Source organism: Phragmites australis, chromosome 9, assembly GCF_958298935.1.
Source record: "Phragmites australis chromosome 9, lpPhrAust1.1, whole genome shotgun sequence".
Classification (NCBI taxonomy): domain Eukaryota; kingdom Viridiplantae; phylum Streptophyta; class Magnoliopsida; order Poales; family Poaceae; genus Phragmites; species Phragmites australis.
In genome coordinates this window covers 18508071-18527485 of record NC_084929.1, presented here as the reverse complement: position 1 = coordinate 18527485, position 19415 = coordinate 18508071, and the positions used below count along the sequence as shown (strand labels likewise).

Below are 19415 nucleotides of genomic sequence, written 5' to 3'. Positions count from 1 at the left end.
ATTTAGATCTAGCTAGCTCTCCAAATCAAATCTTGACCATCTAAAACAAATTAGAACATAATACTTACCTTGGATTAACAAATGCCAATAAATTTTCAAGTTTTTACCGAAATCTAACAATTTTTTTATCAAAATTGTTGGCCTCTTGCTCCAAAAGTTGCACACTATTCTTCACTATTCTGCACTATTCTACTTCGATTTGTAAGTAGGGGATGATGTACTATTTTAATATTACATACGGCTTCATGTTTGGAGCCGTCTGTACTAAAGTGTCCCACCTCCTTCTGACTGTTTTCTCAAACGGCTCATAATTCTCGCCGTTTGTATTAATTTTATGGACGGTTCCTATTTGGCACCGTTTATTATATTTATTTTATTACAGATGACTTTAAATATGAGCCATCTGTATTAATCTTACGGATGGTTCCTGTTTATAACCGTCTGTGATATTTGTTTTATCACAGACGGCTCCAAATACGATCCGTCTGTACTAATATTACAGATGGTTCCACATAGGAACCATATGTACTAAAAGCGTCCCACCAGTTCTGAACGCGTCTCGTCATCATTACAAATGGTTCTATTTTGGAGTCGTCTGTAATAATCTTTGCACAGACAACTCCATTGAACCGTCTGAATAGGGACGTCCCATTAAATCATTTCTGTAATAATGTTTTTTTGGCACGAAACGAATCGTCAAATTAGAATAAAATTTTTGGAAGGACATGAAAATACAATAATATCCCTTTCCTCCTCCAACTAATTCCCAAAGCTACATGTCACTTCTCTTACTTAATCCCTAAAGCGGTAAAGCCAAAGAGAGGAAATATGCCGAGAATATGGTGGGAGGGAGAAGAGCGTGCGGCCGACAGGTGAAATCGGAGGGGGGAGTTGTGGGAGTGAAGTGCAAAAGCTGGACGGGAGAGCATCGCCACTATAAAAAATAATTTACTAGGACACCACTGTATTTGGAGCCATCTATACAGACGCCTATTTGAAATCGTCTATACAAATACTATCACATACGGTTTCAAATTAGAACCGTCTGAAAAAATAACAAAAACAGTTTTCACGAAGTGGGACACTTTAATATAGACGATTCTTTTTTAAAGCCGTATATACTTAATAATACAAACGACTTAAAAAACCGTATGTACTGGAGAGTACAGTACGGACGGTCCAATTAACTGAGCATCCCGCTGTAAGAAACGGATCCAAACCTTTGTTTCAATTAACTTTTTGGCTCGTACACGTCCGCTCGGCTGATATTTTGGAGCTGATCTGCTTCACCTCTCTCATTCACTCGTCTCCAACGGTTTCCCTTCAGAGACTAAAATTTCTTTACGACGGGATTTTCGTTCCCTTCAGCGCTCCAACGGTTTCCCTTCACAGTTCCCGACACGACGAGATTCCCAAGATCATTCCCTTTAGGACGGGATTCTCTCTCCTTTCGTTTCGTGATTCCCTTTAAGGGGAAGCTGTTGAAGATAAGAGAAAATAAAAGGAATCAGAACGGAGAAGGGAATCGAGAAGAGAACGAAATGAAGAAAATATGGTTGGAGATGGTCTAAGTCTCTCTCGATCGTCTCTCGATCTGCTCCTGCGCCACTACATCCTCCTCTCCACCTCCTCCACGCGGCGCGCCGTGCAGCCAGTCGGCGGGGAGGGCGGTGCCGTGCAGCGAGGCGGGGGGGAGGGCTTGGTCTGCTCTTGCGCCACCTGATCGTCTCCTTCTCGATCTGCTCTTGCACCACCAAATCCTCCTCTCCACCTCGTCCTGCTTGAAGTAGCACGCAAGCAGGTGGTTTGGGTGTGTTTTGAGGTTAGCGCTTCGCAATCCAATTGCAGGAGGCGGACGAGCTCATCGTCGGCCTGCCCGTGTCGGCCGACGGGAGGGAGACGCCGCAGTCCAACAAGGTGCGGAGCGTCGCCGGGAGGCTCGCCGTCCAAGCGGCTGAGAGGTGCGTCGCGTGCATGTGCTTCTAAATTTGAATTCACACAGTAGTCAGTGCATTGGTGATCTAGGTTTGGAACTGTGAGCCTGTGACTGCGGGTGTTGGAGCAGACTCGGCTATATGCAAATTGGTGGTGTTCTGAACTCTGTGCTCATTGATTGGTTCAGTGTGTGGTTTAGTGATTGGTGAGGGGCTCAGTTCGTATGTTTGATCAACGCAGGGGCTTGAGGGTGTATCTGCAGGATGAGCATGGAACCTCCATAGATGCCCTTGATTACATGATCTCCAGGTGAGTCTTATTCAGTTCCTGCAAAGCCTACTACTGTTCGACCTGTTACTGTTGCTGCTCACTTAGCTGAACCCTTGCTACTGAACTTTCAATCTGATCATCTATGTGTCATAATACTGCTCCGGTGCTCCATTCTTATGTCAAACTATACGGATTGGCTCTATCTGTGTGTACTATTGAGAATGCCAAGTTCTTGTCGAATTGTTAGTTTCACAACCACTGAGATGCTTGTCTGAGTATAGAACTAAATTTCCAGGGGTGTTAAGAAGTCTGCCCGTGATGTCAAATCTGATGCATATGCTGTTGTGGTATGTGCCATACGCTTCTAACCTATTTTAGTCATGCCTGATCGTTTCTGTGTAAAGTTGAACTTGTTTGCTTTGGTTGCAGATGATTTTGGAGAGATATTTCTCATCTTCCGGGCAACAGACTAAGATTGTTCTTCCTAGGCAACCAGAAAAGGAGTATGCCATCAGCTTTCAAAATATTTCTAGGTATTGTCTTATTTCTGTGATGGTTGCTTGTAATATTGTAGTGGTTCTGCTCTGTATGGGTATTGTCTGATGTCTCGTAGTGGTTCTAAGACTGCAATTGAGAGATGTTTATAAGTTCTGCTCTATGTATGTACTCTGTGATGGTTGCTTGTAATATTTGTATGGCTTATAATTTTATTTTTTGGTATTTTTTGTCTTAGTACAGATGGTTCTAAATTGAAAAATCCGTTTGTACAAATTTAATTTGTATAGATTTTTTTTACAGACAGTTCGAAAAAACAACTTGCACGGGGGTTGTGAGTTATCTGTACAAATGAATTCTTTAGTAGTGCGTGTGGGAAGGTGCTCACGGCCAGGAGGCAAGTGGGGGAAGCCACTGCGTGCGACCGGTTGGCCGGCAGGCGAGCTTGGTTGTGAGAGATGGTGCGGGTGTGCAAGCTCGAAAACGAGAGTAGTTGTGGCCGATGCGGGTAGAGGAACTACAATGGTGGTCAGGTGAGCCTAACGGTGTGGGAAGAGCTGTTGCAACCGGCGGCTTCAACGGGATGAGGGCATAAGGGTCCTAAACTCGAAGAGTCAACCAATTCTGTCATTTCGATGGCAAGTATGATAGAATAGAGACATACGATTTCAGTGGCAAATATGCAATTGTTTTTCTTAATGGCAAGCGTGCAAAACCAAAACAAAACCGATGTCATATGCAAATCGCTACAAAAGTAACGACTGATTAGGTCGCACGACGAGGACGAATTTGAATTGATCTACAGATAAATCTAGAGTTGTAACTTGTTGGAGCAATCTCATGCTAGTAATGTTTTATAAAGCAATAGTCCCCCAGCTCAAAGAAAAAAACAATAGTCCCGTTAACAATTTGCTATAGATCAACTATTGAAACGGAACACGTACAAGATCAAGCCAGTAATGCTGAGACAATAAGAAAGAAATGGATATAGTCCGGACCCCTGGCTTTATTATCAATTGAGTTATACATATGTGCCGTGAATGGTCCCTAGACTTTGAAATTCAAGAGAAATAGAATCTCTCCGCTAACTAATATGGCTACGTAGGACTAAATTAAACCTAAAATCAGGGATTAAAATTTTGCCAAAATTTTGGTAATTTCGGTGGGAAACGATATATCTTTTTCAAAAATTTTCTTTCACTAACAAATGAGACCTACCAAGCAGAGGACAAAAAAATAACCAAAATTTCACGAACTTCGGTCTTTTCACCAATGAATGAAAAAAATTGTAAACCAAAATTGAAATCCCTGCCTAAAACAACTAAGACCCCGTTTGTGTTTACCTTTTATTTGTGGATTCTACCCACAAAAATGAAAACTGGAACACACATTCCGATTCTTTTAATTGATACCCAAAATCCAAAGCACCTGTACCACTAGAATCCCAAATCTTGACCGTCTTTGCTCCAGATTTGTCACACCTGGTTTTAAGACCAAAACCAGATGTAAACTATATATATGCCAGGATCAGTTTATTCATACATATAGTGGCGTCATCAGTGCATAACAGATACAGTGCTTCTTATTACAACGTTATTAATTACAAAATGACCACACACGGGTCTAAAAGAAAATTTACATCACAGCGGAACAAAACACAGTGCAGCTCCATGCCAACAGGCAGTCGACTGGAAGCTCCACAAGCGTAGAACTCGGCATCATCTTCAGGGAAATCTTCAAAAGCTTCACCTTCTGAAACAGCAAGCGTGAGTATTTCTAATACTCCACAAGTGGGGGAAAAAATAATATGACATGACGGCTTGAACCAAGATTTCCTATTCTCTAGGGTTTTATTTGCATAAAAGCCAAATTTTGTCCCTGAACTATGAAAAAACAATTTTATTTTAAAAAGGAAAAGATGTACAAAAGATTTTCTTTAACCTCCGAGAATTCAACCAATTCTCAACCATGTAAGACATCCACGTGACTAATCATGTGAGGATCCATGCCGCTCATAACCGTGAGCACGGCTGAATATTCAGTTTGACACTCTGCAGACTTTGTACACTTTACCCATGAGTCGTGATCTTCTCTGTTGCCGGTACCTACTGGTACCTTACACACTTCCGGGGTGTGCACCAAGAGATCATTACGAGGCTTTTCTAAAGAGTCTCCCAGTATGCACTTGCCCACTGAAGTTTCACAACCGTACATAAGTGGAGTAACCCTCCACCCCAGAAGCCCTCTCTTGTGCCGGGTAGAATTGGGAAGTAACCCTTCCTTATCTACACATCCAATTGGCTCATACAACACTGGGAGAACATCTAATTACTAGGCCAAGCCGTACCATATTGGTCTCGTGGTTGTTCTGTTGTCTTGGATCATCGCTCCACGAACCGGTCCTTAAAATGGTCTCGGCAAGACCGCTAATAACCACATAAGGGTAGATTACCAAACATCTCTATTCAACCAACCATGCCGAGAATAACCCTTTCTTGCCCAAAACCCCAAATATCCTTGTTGTTAACTCCCTCAACAACATCAGTTTTCATGTCATACTTTCTATATCAACTTTTAGTTCATAACTCATGATTCATCACCTACATGCTACATGTTCATCTAAAAGCATGGCTAAGCATAAACATGATGTTATTTTAAGGATGAAACATCTACAACTAACACTAGTGTTTGCTATACTACCCATTTTGTAAAAAACATGCATATTTGATATAGACTATCTTTATGTAAAAAAAACTGGGTTCACAACATGGTCAAGACACTTGCCTTCGTCGAAGTGATGCACAGGTCCTTGAAAATCTTCTTCCTGGAAATTCCCGAATCTTGGACTGAATCGTCTACACGAGCACACAATCATACATAAGAACAGTACAACAAATAGTCCTAAAACTAGAGAATAACCCTATAAACAGATTCTACACGTCGCTATGAAAATATGAGTGCAAAGATCGCCTAAATCGGAGCTACGAGCAAAAAGTTATGAGCGTTTGAAGTTCCAGGGGTGTTTCTACAAATTTTACTTATTATTAAAGAATAAAACCGATTATTTTTATACTGAAAAACGGTTTATTGTGCAATGATGATGTCATAAATCGGACATCAATAATTTTGTGAAGAAAAAGGCGGTGGACCGAGTCCACTGAGCTATGAACCGGTCGAGATCCTTCGGTCCATGGTCCACCGAGGACCGATGGCTCTGGAACGGCTGCGGGCACGCGGCGGGCGGCCGGGGGGACGGCCAGAGTTGGCTGGGAACACGCACCGGTGAGCGGGAGGCTCCGGTGAGTGGCGGAAGAGAAGGAGGGAGGGGCGGCGAACTCACCACGGGCGTCAAGGAGATCGGAGCGACACCGGAGTGGCTGGACGACGACGAGAATGGCAGCGGCGGTCGGCTAGGCGGCAGGAGGGGTGCTCCAGTGACGGAATGATGATGGCAAATAGTGGAACCGACTCCAGAGGGTCCTGCAAAGATGATGAACGGGTCAATTTGGCCGGAGGCGGTTCGGTCACGAAGAACGGCGTCGGTAGAGCTCCTCACCGGAGTTGGCAAAGAAGAGGCCGGTGACGACGAAATCGGTGAGGAAAAAGTGTGGGAGCTAAAGGAAAATGCGAGGAACTTTGCCATGGAGAGAATGGGCGGCTTAAATAGAGGAGAGGAGGGGTAGGGTGGCCGGAATTGGAAGAGAAAGGGGGCTGTAGCCATGGATTAATGGCCGACGGTTTTCTTGCTTTTACCGTGCAATAGAGAGGGGAAATGAGGGGGAAATGGCCGGGGAAACTTAATGGGGCTTTAGGGCTCGGATCTGGCAGTTGTTGGGAGAGGAGAGAGCGAGGGAGAAGGGAAAACGGCCGGCAACCGTTGGAGCTCGGGCGCGGCCGGAGGAAGGAGAAGAGGAGCCGGGGAATGGGTGGGGCTCGGCTCAGCTGGTGGCTCAGCTCGGAGCAGGAGGAGGCCGGCTCGGGAACACAGGCTCAGGCCGAAGGGAGAGGAAGGGAGGGGGAGGTGGCTTGGGCCAAGCCCAAAGGAGAGAGAGAAAGAGGGGGAGGGAGGTTTTGGGCTGAGATATGAGGGAGTTTCAGCCGAAGACAAGGTTTCTTTTATTTCTTTTCAAAATCTATTTCTAATTTGAATCTACCCCGAATTCAAACAAGTTTTGAAATATTTTTCACTCAAAACTCCCAGAGAGGGAGAAAATAGGCCTACTGCCACTACAGAGCCAGCATGCATGCATCAAACAAAATATATCCTAGACCATTTGTTTGATTTAAGAAAATATTGTTTTAATCCTTTGCTTACGGTGATGCTATTAACTAAATTGTGTGCAAATTTTTAAAAATTCACAAAAACTTAGAATTAGGGTGTTACAAACCTACCCCCCTTAGGATGAATCTCGCCCTCGAGATTCGGGTTGATCCTCGAACATTTGCGGAAACTCTGCCTTCAGATCATCTTCTCGCTCCGAGGTTGCCTCATCTTCCGAGTGATGACTCCACTGAACTTTGCACTTTCTAAAAGCCTTTCTTCTTGTTGTTCGCTTTGTAGTGTCCAAAATTATGATAGGATATTCTGCATACGTCAGATCTTCTTTTGGGTCCACTTCTTCTAGAGATAACTGTTCTTGTGGCACTCCTAAACATTTCTTTAATTGAGATATATGAAATACGTCATGCACATTAGCTAGTGCAGATGGTAGTTCCAGCTGATATGCTACCTCTCCACGTCTAGCAACTATCTTGAATGGCCCAATATATCTGGGTGCCAATTTCCCTTTAACCTTAAACCTGCGGAGACCTCTGATAGGTGGGACCTTCAAATACACCATATCTCCCACTTCAAAGGTTAATTCTCTTCGTCGATTATCCCCGTAATTCTTCTGTCGAGACTGTGCAACCCTCAATTTTTCTCGTATGGTCTGAACCTGCTCTTCTGCTCTTCTAAGAACTTCTGGTCCAAACACTTGGCTTTCTCCGGTCTCGTTCCAGTACAACGTAGTTCTGCACTTCCTGCCTTACAAAGCTTCAAATGGAGACACTTTAAGACTGGCTTGGTAGCTATTATTGTAAGAAAACTCTGCATATGGTAAGCTTTTATCCCAACTCTGCTTGTACTTCAGGGTGCAGGCTCTTAACATATCTTCGAACACTTGTTGGTCCTCTCTGTCTATCCATCGGTTTGGGGGTGATATGCAGAACTGAAGTTCAGTTTAGTGTCCAAGGATTCATGTAACTTCTGCCAGAAGCGAGAGGTAAATTGGGTACCTCTATCTGACACGATCTTTTTGGGTACACCATGTAGGCACACAATCCTTGACATATACAGCTCGGCAAGTTTTTCACTTGAATATGTTGTCTTGACTGGGATAAAATGTGCAACTTTCGTTAAGCGATCCACCACTACCCAGATAGAATCGTAGCCTGCTTGAGTACAGGGTAACCCGACAATGAAATCCATACCGATTTCTTCCCACTTCCACTCTGGAACTTTCATGGGTTGCAATAATCCTGCTGGCCTTTGATGTTCTGCCTTTAGTCTCTGACAGGTGTCACACAAAGCTACATATTCTGCGACATCTCTCTTCATATCATACCACCAATAATACTCTTTCAGATCCTGATACATCTTAGTGCTTTCGGGATGAATGGAATATGCAGAATCATGTGCTTCTCGCAAAATCAAATCCTTCAAAGCTTTCTGGTTGGGCACACGAATCCTTTTCCCAAACCACACTGTTCCTTGATTATCTTCCGAGAATCCCGGTGCTTTATTTATTTTCATGAGTTCTTTGATCTCCTTTATTTTCTCATCCTCCCATTGTCCTTTTCGGATATCTTGTTCCAATTGTGACTTCATTTCTATTACTGTTGCATCCATGTCAGCAACAAAACCCAAATTTAACCTCTCAAACTCCTTGCATAATTCCGGCTGACTTCCTTGCAACATAGTCATGTTGCAATAACCCTTCCTGCTCAGTGCATCTGCCACGAAATTTGCTTTACCAGGGTGGTAATGTATCCCCACATCGTAGTCTTTGATCAATTCCAGCCATCTACATTGCCGAAGATTAAGATCCGGTTGGGTTAAAATATATTTTAGGCTTTTATGATCCATATATATTTCACACCAGTTGCCAACGAGGTAGTGCCTCCAAAATTTTAGGGCATGAACCACTGCAGCTAACTCTAAATCATGGGTCGGATAATTTTCCTCATGTTTCCTCAACTGCCTGGATGCATATGCTACCACATGACCTTCTTGCATAAGAACACATCCCAACCCTTGTTGAGACGCATCACAATACACAAAGAACGGCTTCTGGGTATCTGGCATAATAAAAACTGGCGCGAAGGTTAACGTTTTCTTCAACTCATTTAAACTGGCTTCTCGAGTGGCTGTCCATTTGAATTCTGCTCCTTTTTCTAGTAGTTTTGTCATTGGTTTTGCTATCTTGGAAAAACCTTCTATAAATCGACGATAATAACCTGCTAAACCCAAGAAACTGCGGATCTCTGAAACATTCTGCGGGGGTTTCCAGTTTACAACATCCCTCACTTTGGATGGATCCATGGATACACCTCCTAATGAAATAATATGACCAAGGAAAGGTACTTCTGTCAACCAGAACTCACACTTACTCAATTTGGCATATAGCTGGTTCTCTTTGAGTTTCTGTAATACCATTCTTAAGTGTTCCTCGTGTTCTTCCTCGTTCTTGGAGAAGACCAGGATATCATCAATAAAAACCACGATGAACTTGTCCAGAAACTCCATAAAGACCTTATTCATTAGGTACATGAAATATGTTGGTGCATTTGTCAAGCCAAAAGACATTACCGTGAACTCATAAAGGCCATATCGGGTAACGAACGCGGTCTTTGGAATATCTGAAGCGCGGATTTTCAGCTGGTGATATCCAAACCGAAGATCAATCTTGGAGAAAACACATGCTCCTTTCAACTGATCAAACAGATCTTCAATGCGGGGCAGTGGATATTTGTTCTTGATGGTTACTTTATTGAGAGCTCAATAGTCTATGCACATTCTTTGTGTCCCATCTTTCTTTAGTACAAAGATGACTAGGCTTCCCCAGGACGAAGAACTGGGGCAGATAAACCCTTTGTCCAACAGCTCTTGGATTTGCTCCTTGAGCTCTGCCAGCTGATTGTCATCCATTCTATAAGGTCTCTTATATATATGTGCAGTTCTTGGCACTAACTCAATAACAAATTCTATTTCACAATCTGGCGGCATACCTGGAAGATCATCGGGAAAAACGTCCGGGAACTCGTTCACCACATTGATCTCTTCTATAGGAATACCCTTCATTTGATTTAGTGAGCACTCTTCTGCTGAGGGTATAGTTGCAACAAACTCGACCTGCGTGCCTTCTTTGTTGGTCAGTTGAACTGCTCTTCTGGCGCAGTCTATGATTCCCTTGTATTTCGCTGGCCAGTCCATACCCAAAATAACATCAATTCCAATGGATTCCAAAACTACAAGGTTGGCTAAGAAGTCTACCCCCCTTATATAAAAGCTTAGCTTTAAACATATATACTTTGCCCTCATCTCTCCTCCATGAGAGCTAATAATCATTTGTAGCTTCATAAGCACAATTGGCAGATTATACTTTGCAACATATCTTGTAGTGATGAATGAATGCGATGCTCCTGAATCAAATAAAACTGATGCTGGGTTTGAGTTGACAAGGAACATACCAAGCACCACATCTTGCGCTTCTTGGACTTCTTCAGCAGTGACATGGTTGACTCGCCCACGTGCGTAGTACTGTTGAGCCCGGTTGTTTGGAGCTGGTGCCTGCTTCCCATTGCGGCCTGGAGCTTGATACTAACCTTGCCTTGGAGCATTCCCATTGCCATTCTGCATAGGAGGGTTATTGGCATAATGCCCTTCTTCACCATAGATGAAACATGCTTTTTTGGTGGAAGGTGCCTGATTACCAAACTTCTACTGAGGTGCCGGTGGTGGGGCCTGACGAGGGGCTAGGAAGTTTGAGCGCTGAACTTGCATCTGTGGCTTGTTCTGGTTCTGATGCTGATTCTGATGCTGATTTTGTTGGTGGAACATCGATCCTTGTTGAGGTGGGTTATAGCGGGGTCGAGAGTAACTGCTTGAGCCTTGGCCTTGAGAAGACATTTTCCTCTTATGATCCATCTGGCAGCGTTTGTGTTCCACCACCAGGGCTTTATTCACCATAGCCTGGAAGCTTGCAAAGTCTTGGGGAAGCAATGCATATTGGATACCATCATTCAGACCCTCTAGGAAGTGCTCCTGCTTTTTCTCATCCGTATCGACATCCTCTGGGGCATACCTTGATAGTTGTGTGAACTTTGCCACATATTCACTCACAGACATAGCTCCTTGTTTAAGCTCATGAAATTCCTTCTTTTTGAGTTTCATTGCCCCAGCTGGTATATGGTGAATGCAAAAGCTGGTCCTAAATTCCACCCACGTAATGGCTTGTGCGTCTTCATGGGCGTTGACATAAGCGTCCCACCAATCTGCAGCTGGTCCGAAAAGTTGATGTGAAGCAAACAAGACTTTTTCCTTGTCGTTGGACTGGGCTATCCAGAGTTTCTTCTCCGTGGCTTTCAACCAGTCATCGGCATCCATCGGTTCCACAGCCTATGAGAACAGTGGGGGTTTGGTTCTCATGAACTCTCCCAACCTATTCTGCAGTGGAGGAGGAGGAGCTTGCATGTGCACGGGGGCCTGCTGCATATTTGCCATAGTCTGAGCTAGTCCCTGAAGAATTTGCGTTTGCATGGTCATCATCTGCTCCAAGTTGAATTGAGGTGGCGGAGGAGGATGCGACAGTTGCTGGTTGTTGTTGACATTGTTGTTGTCAGCGCGGGGGTTGCTCCTGGTGTTCACCATCTGCTGGTTGCCAAGGCATGAGCGGAGAATAGAGGGAAAAAGCAAAGGTGACAAGATATGACAGAAACAGATAGAAGAAGAGCAAAGGACTCCCAACTAATATTATATTATAAGATAACTGATGCAACGTGGAGAAAGAGCATCCACATTACATCAACAATCATGCAAAGATCCAACTCATAACATTGATCACATTACAGACACAACCACACACTAAACTAGAATAGATGACACAAATGATCTAGACGATTTATTAAACTAGCTCAAGGTGGTCTCCTAAGCATGAGAACCGGCAGATGGTTTAGCAATTGACTGGTCGTCATCCTCTGAAGACTCCTCGCTAGAAGGATTACTGCGGCGCGGCCTCTTGGGGGAGGGCGAGTGAACAGACTGGTCCTCTGAGTCAGAAGAGCTGGACATCCCATTGAGGCTCTTCTACAGCTCCCTGATCAGTGCTTCGGCATCACGAAGGCGCTTGTGTGTGTCCTGAAGCTCATCCAAAGCTTCATCCAGGTCCTCATGCAGTGTCATAGCCAGCAGCACCTGCTCTCGAGCCACACCACTATGCTCGTGTGTGGTCGTCTTCACCTTGATGTCCTGACTTCCACTTTCTCAACGAGGAAAGTAGTCGTAGGAAGCCCCCCTTAGGGTACTCCTGTGGCACTCACAGACACGAGCTAGTGCCTGCCTTACTGCTCTGAAGCTTGCACGGACTGCCATTGCTTTGTGGATTCCCTCGATCTCATAGTTGTCGTCTCCTTCTGGAGAACCGTAGATGCACACCTCTACCATCCACTCCTCATGTCATGGACGAGTTTAATGAAGACCGTGGTAGACAGGCACCTTGGTGTACCCCAGACGTTGTAGCATCTCCACCAGTATCATCGGTGCCTTCCCTGCTTCAAATCCCTTGGAATGGTACAGCTTCTTGCCTCCATTCTTGGGAATAGTGACAGCACGGCTGGGTCCAGCAGAGGCGTTAGAGGCAAAGGTGGCAGGGGCGCGGGGAGGAATATAGCCGCCAGTGGTCTTGCGGGTAGTCTTCTTGATGCGGGCCATCTACAGTTTGGAACAAGAGAGTATCAGTAAAACATTTTCAATAAAGCAATAAAATGAAGCTCAAGGGTAAACGACAATTTTGCAAATATAGTTTTTTATAAATTAATCCTTAATACGCGACCATTTCTAGCTAGGCTTGCGACCTATGGTCAACACGGCTCTGATACCACTTCTGTCACACCCGGTTTTAAGACCAAAACTAGATGTAAACTATATGTATGCCAGGATCAGTTTATTCATACATATAGCGACGTCATCAGTGCATAACAGACACAATGCTTCTTATTACAACGTTATTAATTACAAAATGACCACACACGGGTCTAAAAGAAAATTTACATCACAACGGAACAAAACACAGCGCAGCTCCATGCCAACAGGCAATCGACCGGAAGCTCCACAAGCCTAGAACTCGGCATCATCTTCAGGGAAATCTTCAAAAGTTTAACCTTCTGAAACAGCAAGCGTGAGTATTTCCAATACTAAACAAGTGGGGGGGGGGGAAATAATATGACATGGTGGCTTGAACCAAGATTTTCTATTCTCTCGGGTTTTATTTGCATAAAAGCCGATTTTTATCCCTGAACTATGGAACAACAATTTTATTTTAAAAAGGAAAAGATGTACAAAAGATTGTCTTTAACCTCTGAGAATTCAACCAATTCTCAACCATGTAATACATCCACCCGACTAATCATGTGAGGGTCCATGCCGCTCATAACCGTGAGTATGGCTGAATATTCAGTTTGACACTCTACAGAGTTTGTACACTTTACCCACGAGTCTTGATCTTCTCTGTTGCTGATACCTGCTGGTACCTTACACACTTCCGGGGTGTGCCCCAAGAGATCATTATGAGGCTTTTCCAAAGAGTCTCCTAGTATGCACTTGCCCACTGAGGTTTCACAGCCGTACATAAGTGGAGTAACCCTCCACCCCAGAAGCCCCCTCTTGTGCCGGGTAGAATCGGGAAGTAACCCTTCCTTATCTACACATCCAATTGGCTCATACAACACTGGGAGAACATCTAATTACTAGGCCAAGCCGTACCATATTGGTCTCGTGGTTGTTCTGTTGCCATGGATCATCGCTCCATGAACCGGTCCTTAAAATGGTCTGGGCAAGACCGCCAATAATCCCATAAGGGTAGATTACCAAACATCTCCATTCAACCAACCATGCCGAGAATAACCCTTTCTTGCCCAAAACCCCAAATATCCTTGTTGTTAACTCCCTCAACAACATCAGTTTTCATGTCATACTTTCTATATCAACTTTTAGTTCATAACTCATGATTCATCACCTACAAGCTACATGTTCATCTAAAAGCATGGCTAAGCATAAACATGATGTTATTTTAAGGATGAAACATCTACAACTAACACTAGTGTTTGCTATACTACCCATTTTGTTAAACGACATGCATATTTGATATAGACTATCTTTATGTAAAAAAACTGGGTTCACAACATGGTCAAGACACTTGCCTTCGTCGAAGTGATGCACAGGTCCTTGAAAATGTTCTTCCTGGAAATTCCCGAACTCTTGGACTGAATCGTCTACACGAGCACACAAACATACATAAGAACAGTACACAAAATAGTCATGAAACTAGAGAAAAACCCTATAAACAGATTCTACACGTCGCTACAAAAATATGATCGCAAAGATCACCTAAATCGGAGCTACGAGCAAAAAGTTATGAGCGTTTGAAGTTCCAGGGGTGTTTCTGCAAATTTTACTTATTATTAGAGAATAAATCCGATTATTTTTATACTAAAAACAGGTTTATTGTGCAATGATGATGTCATAAATTGGATATCAATAATTTTGTGAAGAAAAAGGCGGTGGACCGAGTCCACCGAGCGGTGAACCGGTCGAGATCCTTCGGTCCATGGTCCACCGAGGACTGATGGCTCTAGAACGGCAACGGGCAGGCAGCGGGCGGCCGGGGGATGGCCAGAGTTGACCGGGAACACGCGTCGGTGAGCGGGAGGCTCCGGCGAGCGGCGGAAGAGAAGGAGGGAGGGGCAGCGAACGCACCCCGGGCGTCAAGGAGACCGGAGCGGCGCCGGAGTGGCCAGGCAACGACGAGAACTGTAGCGCCGGGCGACTAGGTGGCGGGAGGGGTGCTCCAACGACAGAATGACGACGGCAAACCGTGGATTCGACTCCGGAGGGTCCTGCGAAGATGATGAAGGCGACAATTTGGCCGAAGGCAGTTCGATCACGAAGAACGGCGTCGGCGGAGCTCCTCATCGGAGTTGGCAAAGAAGAGGCCGACGACGATGAAATCAGCGAGGAAAAAGTGTGGGAGCTAAAGCAAAATGCGAGGAACTTCGCCATGGAGAGAATGGGCTGCTTAAATAGAGGAGAGGAGGAGTAGGGTGGCCGGAATTGGAAGAGAAAGGGGGCGGCAGCCATGGATTAATGGCCGACGATTTTCTTGCTTTTACCGCGCAATAGAGAGGGGAAATGAGGGGGAAATGCCCGGGGAAACTTAATGGGGCTTTAGGGCTCGGATCTGGCAGTTGTTGAGAGAGGAGAGGGCACGGGAGAAGGGAAAACGGCCGGCGGCCGTTGGAGCTCGGGCGCGGCCGGAGTAAGGAGAAGAGGAGCCGGGGCGTGGGCGAGGCTCGGCTCTGCTCGACGTAGGAGGAGGCCGGCTCGGGAACACGGGCTCAGGCCGAAGGGAGAGGAAGAGAGGGGGAGGTGGCTCGGGCCAAGCCCAAAGGAGAGAGAGAAAGAGGGTGAGGGAGGTTTTGGGCTGAGATATGAGGGAGTTTCGGCCCAAGACAAGGTTTCTTTTATTTCTTTTCAAAATCTATTTCTAATTTGAATCTACCTCGAATTCAAACAAGTTTTGAAATTTTTTTCACTCAAAAATTCCAGAGAGGGAGAAAATAGGCCTACTGCAACTACAGTGTCAGCATGCATGCATCAAACAAAATATATCCTAGACCATTTGTTTGATTTAAGAAAATATCGTTTTAATCCTATGCTTACGGTGATGCTATTAACTAAATTGTGGGCAAATTTTTAAAAATTCACAAAAACTGAGAATTAGGGTGTTACAAGATTATCCAGTCCGGGTCCGGACTATCATCACTTAATTGGCATATGTGTTGTGTTATCTTGTTGCGTATGTGCTGTATTATCCGGTCCGGGTCCAGACTATCATCACTTAATTGGCATATTGGCATTCTGAACTTAGCATATGTGCTGCATTATCTTGTTGCAAGTGAACTTAGCATATGTGCTGCATTATCTTGTTGCAAGTGAACTTAGCATATGTGCTGCATTATCTTGTTGCAAGTGAACTTAGCATATGTGCTGTACTACTCTGCGCCTTTGGATTAAGACAGAGGATACCATTCCGTTGAAAAATTGCAACGACAAGGCCTAGTGGATTATCTTGTTGCATATGTGCTGTATTATCCGGTCCGGGTCTACACTATCGTCACTTAATTGGCATATTGGCATTCTGAACTTAGCATATGTGCTGTACTATCTTGTGGCATGTGAACTTAGCATATGTGCTATACGACTCTACGCCTTTGGATTAAGACAGAGGCTAGTGGATTATATTGTTGCATATGTGCTGTATTATCCGGTCTGGGTCCAGACTATCATCACTTAATTGGCACATTGACATTCTGAACTTTAGCATATGTGCCGTATTATCTTGTTGCACGTACGTGAACTTAGCATATGTGCTGTACTACTCTGCGCCTTTGGATTAAAGACATGTTTGTTTGGACTTCTGGCCTACAAACTGGTCAGAAGCCCAAACAAACAGCTCGCTTTTGATATCTGCTTGTGAGAAGCCAAAAACTCTCGTTGAACTGTCTCAAGCCAGAAGCCAAAAGCAAGCCCAAGCGTGCTTTTGTGGCTTCTGTGAATGGACAAAACTAGAGTAGGCATGGACTTCAAGCATATTTGCCCACAAATACCATCTCATAAATACGTGGAACCGGTGCCGTCCACCACCCCCGCAATTTGTACTCGCCACCTCTAGCGATTAGGGTTGCTCATCTGCCTCCGCCTCCCGTCGATGCCGCCTCCAGCTACCGCCGCCCGTTGACTCTGCCTAGGGGTGCCCGTCGACACCGCCTATCAACACCACTTCCTCCGGTCAACACCACCCGTTTGTCGACCCCGCTCGTCGACCCCGCCCAATGGCTCTCAGCCCAGCAGTGAACTCCTTTAGATCCGGTGTCAGCAAGGAGGGGTGAGGTGGTGGCATGATCTGAAGGAGCACACCACCCTCCCGATCCAATCAGGAGCGCCCTTCATCCCTCACCCTCCGCCCTTCCGACCTGCATCCACTACGTGAAAAATAGACAAAGGAGACACGAAATGAGTGACGGATCATCCTAGGCAGTCATTAGTGACAGATCAAGTTGTGATCTATTGGGGGGAAATGCCCCAGCCCGAGATATTTATATGATGCACTATGGCATTATTGTAGGAATCATAATATCCATGCTACCACGTGGTGTGTATAGGGATGAAGGATTCAGAACCCCCTGTCCATGTGGTTGTAGGATAATATCCTAGGGGCAGGGTGGTAATATCCCCTGCTCCTTCTCCCTATAAGAGAAGCCCCACAGGTGAGGTGAAAGGAGGAGGAGACCCCGGGGAAGGATTTTTCTCGTCTGATCAGATGTAGAAACTCCTCTTATAACCAGTTGTTACACACCATAAGCAAAAGCACAGGACATAGGTCTGTTATCTGACCAGAAGGCCCGAACCTGGTAAAATCTCTTGTGTTCTTAGGTCCATCTAAGACACACCCCTTCTCTCACTCCCTCCTCTCAGCTCACTGTTTTCCCTAAGCTTGAGCTTCCTCGTTAGAAGAGGCTCTCGTTGTACTCTATTCATGCAAGACATCCTCTTGCGCCAACAACGCGCCGTCCGTGGGGATGCAGATACAAAAGGCCATGAGAGGAAAGAGGTTGGGAAGACATCAAAAGAGCAAAACATGTCCTCAGGTCTGTAGGCTGAGGCGACGTCTCCGAACATAGGTCCATGCAGAACATGTCCAGAGGCTACTGGAGCCACCCTCCACCCTTCGGCAGTCATCAACATCTTGCGGGTGAAGAAACCGCCATTGCATCGGTCCGGGCACGCGCAAACGACAGCCATGGCGTGCCGTGAGTCGCTCTCGAGGCCGTCCAAACGCAAAGCACATACGAATGTGGCTCTCCATGCCCATCCAGCCTCGAGCGAAGGCTAAACCAGGTGAGAGCAAAGGCAGAAGGTAAAAAAAATCCATGCAAACCTCCACGCCTAAGGTAACAGCTTGCATCCATTTATTGTGCAGCAGTTGAGAATACCTTTATTTGTTACTAGTATCAGCTGGTGGGCGGTAAACCTGCAGGTGGGCTAGCAAATACTCCTGCTAGCTTTCCAGAAACCTAGAAATGCCTCTTAGGACAGATCCCACTTGACACACCCACCGTCCACGACAGGGCATGCGCCTCAAGGCTTGACCAAAGCCCTTGCGTTCATACCTTGCCCTGGGATATTTATGTTCATAGTGTAGAAAATAGTAATTTGTTTACTGCTATCCGCGTACGGGGGCCTCTATAGTCTACAACAGAGGATGCATGTGGATGGTGCCGAAGGGTAGCTCTTGACTTTTTATGGTACCCGTGTATCCTTGCTCTGGCAAGCTTACCGCGTTGTTGGTGGTAGGTGCGTTTAAAATATGGCAGTCTGGTGTGCTTGCATCCCACTTGCACACGGATATTTTCACACACCCCTAATGCCACGAGCAACTCAACTTGAGTACACACTCCTCTCTGTACTAGCTACTTGCTAGCCACTCCTTTAAAGAGAGTAGACCCGTTTAAAATATGGCAAAGTTAAGGCTTGTGTCAGTATTGCTGGCTGCATCTTATCCTCCCACCTAGAACTTTGCGCTCCACAGCATGCCGTGCTCCTTTTTTTTACTCACCTGTGTGAAGTCCCTTGTGTTTTTATATCCCACGTGCATTACGAAGGCCATGTAGCTGGACGGTGCCGTGTTGTGTTTGCCTCTGTCATTTCCCCATGCATGCAGGCTTATAAAAGCTACGAAGCCCCTCACACCCGAGATGTTTCACCATGTCGGGCGCCGCTAGCTCTGGCTCGAGCACTAGATAGCCTGCCGAAGCCCCTGCGCACTTAGTTGGAGCCTCACCGGAGCCACCCACTCACTTGCCGAGGCCTCCCATCGGCCTTAGCTGGAGCCCTCCACTGCACTGGGCGGAGCTCTTCTGCTCCGCTGACCAGAGCCTCTCCGCACCACCATGACCGGAGCCTAGTCAGACCGAAGCTTCCCCGCATCTTCACGCCCAAAGCCACTGAGCCCGCTGCCTCCACGCCGGAGCACCCTTCGCTACAGGACTCGCTGCGCTCGACATCGAAGCACCTCCACCCTCTACGGAGTTCATCCTCTCCATACCAAAGTACCTCAATCACCGGAGCTCCTTCGGTCCGCTACCGAAGCCTCTACAAGCGATGGCCAGAGCATCTTCATGCTTAGGCCGGGCCTCCTCCAGCTTGTGGCCGTGCAGGAGGCTCTCTCCGTTGCACCACTGCACAAAAGGCACACTCCAGCTCCGACTCCAACCAACCTCCACTACCGCCCGGGGCACTGCCGCGCTAAGAACCATCCTCCAAACCGACCACAACCACCTGCACTCCTGTAGATGAGCGTCTGCCATCACCACTGCCACTGAAGAAAGGCACCTGCCTG

The 19415-nt window shown here is 45.8% G+C and overlaps 1 protein-coding gene across 1 annotated transcript; it reads left to right on the top strand.

Moving 5' to 3' along the window:
* The first annotated feature begins 1552 nt into the window (after nt 1–1552).
* LOC133928043 (uncharacterized) lies at nt 1553–2894 on the top strand. The gene is made up of 5 exons (XM_062374335.1): nt 1553–1702; nt 1849–1961; nt 2176–2244; nt 2501–2552; nt 2635–2894. The coding sequence occupies exons 1-5, from the start codon at nt 1553–1555 to the stop codon at nt 2806–2808; spliced, it is 558 nt and encodes a 185-aa protein (XP_062230319.1). The 3' UTR covers nt 2809–2894.
* Nucleotides 2895–19415: the final 16521 nt, after the last annotated feature.

What these genes read in the sequence shown, in the direction of transcription:
- LOC133928043 (XM_062374335.1), top strand. Translation starts at nt 1,553, where the DNA reads ATGGTTGGAGATGGTCTAAGTCTCTCTCGATCGTCTCTCGATCTGCTC. An exon ending in GCCGTCCAAGCGGCTGAGAG is followed by an intron (nt 1,962 to 2,175) that starts GTGCGTCGCGTG and finishes TGATCAACGCAG; the next exon opens with GGGCTTGAGGGTGTATCTGC. An exon ending in CTTGATTACATGATCTCCAG is followed by an intron (nt 2,245 to 2,500) that starts GTGAGTCTTATT and finishes CTAAATTTCCAG; the next exon opens with GGGTGTTAAGAAGTCTGCCC.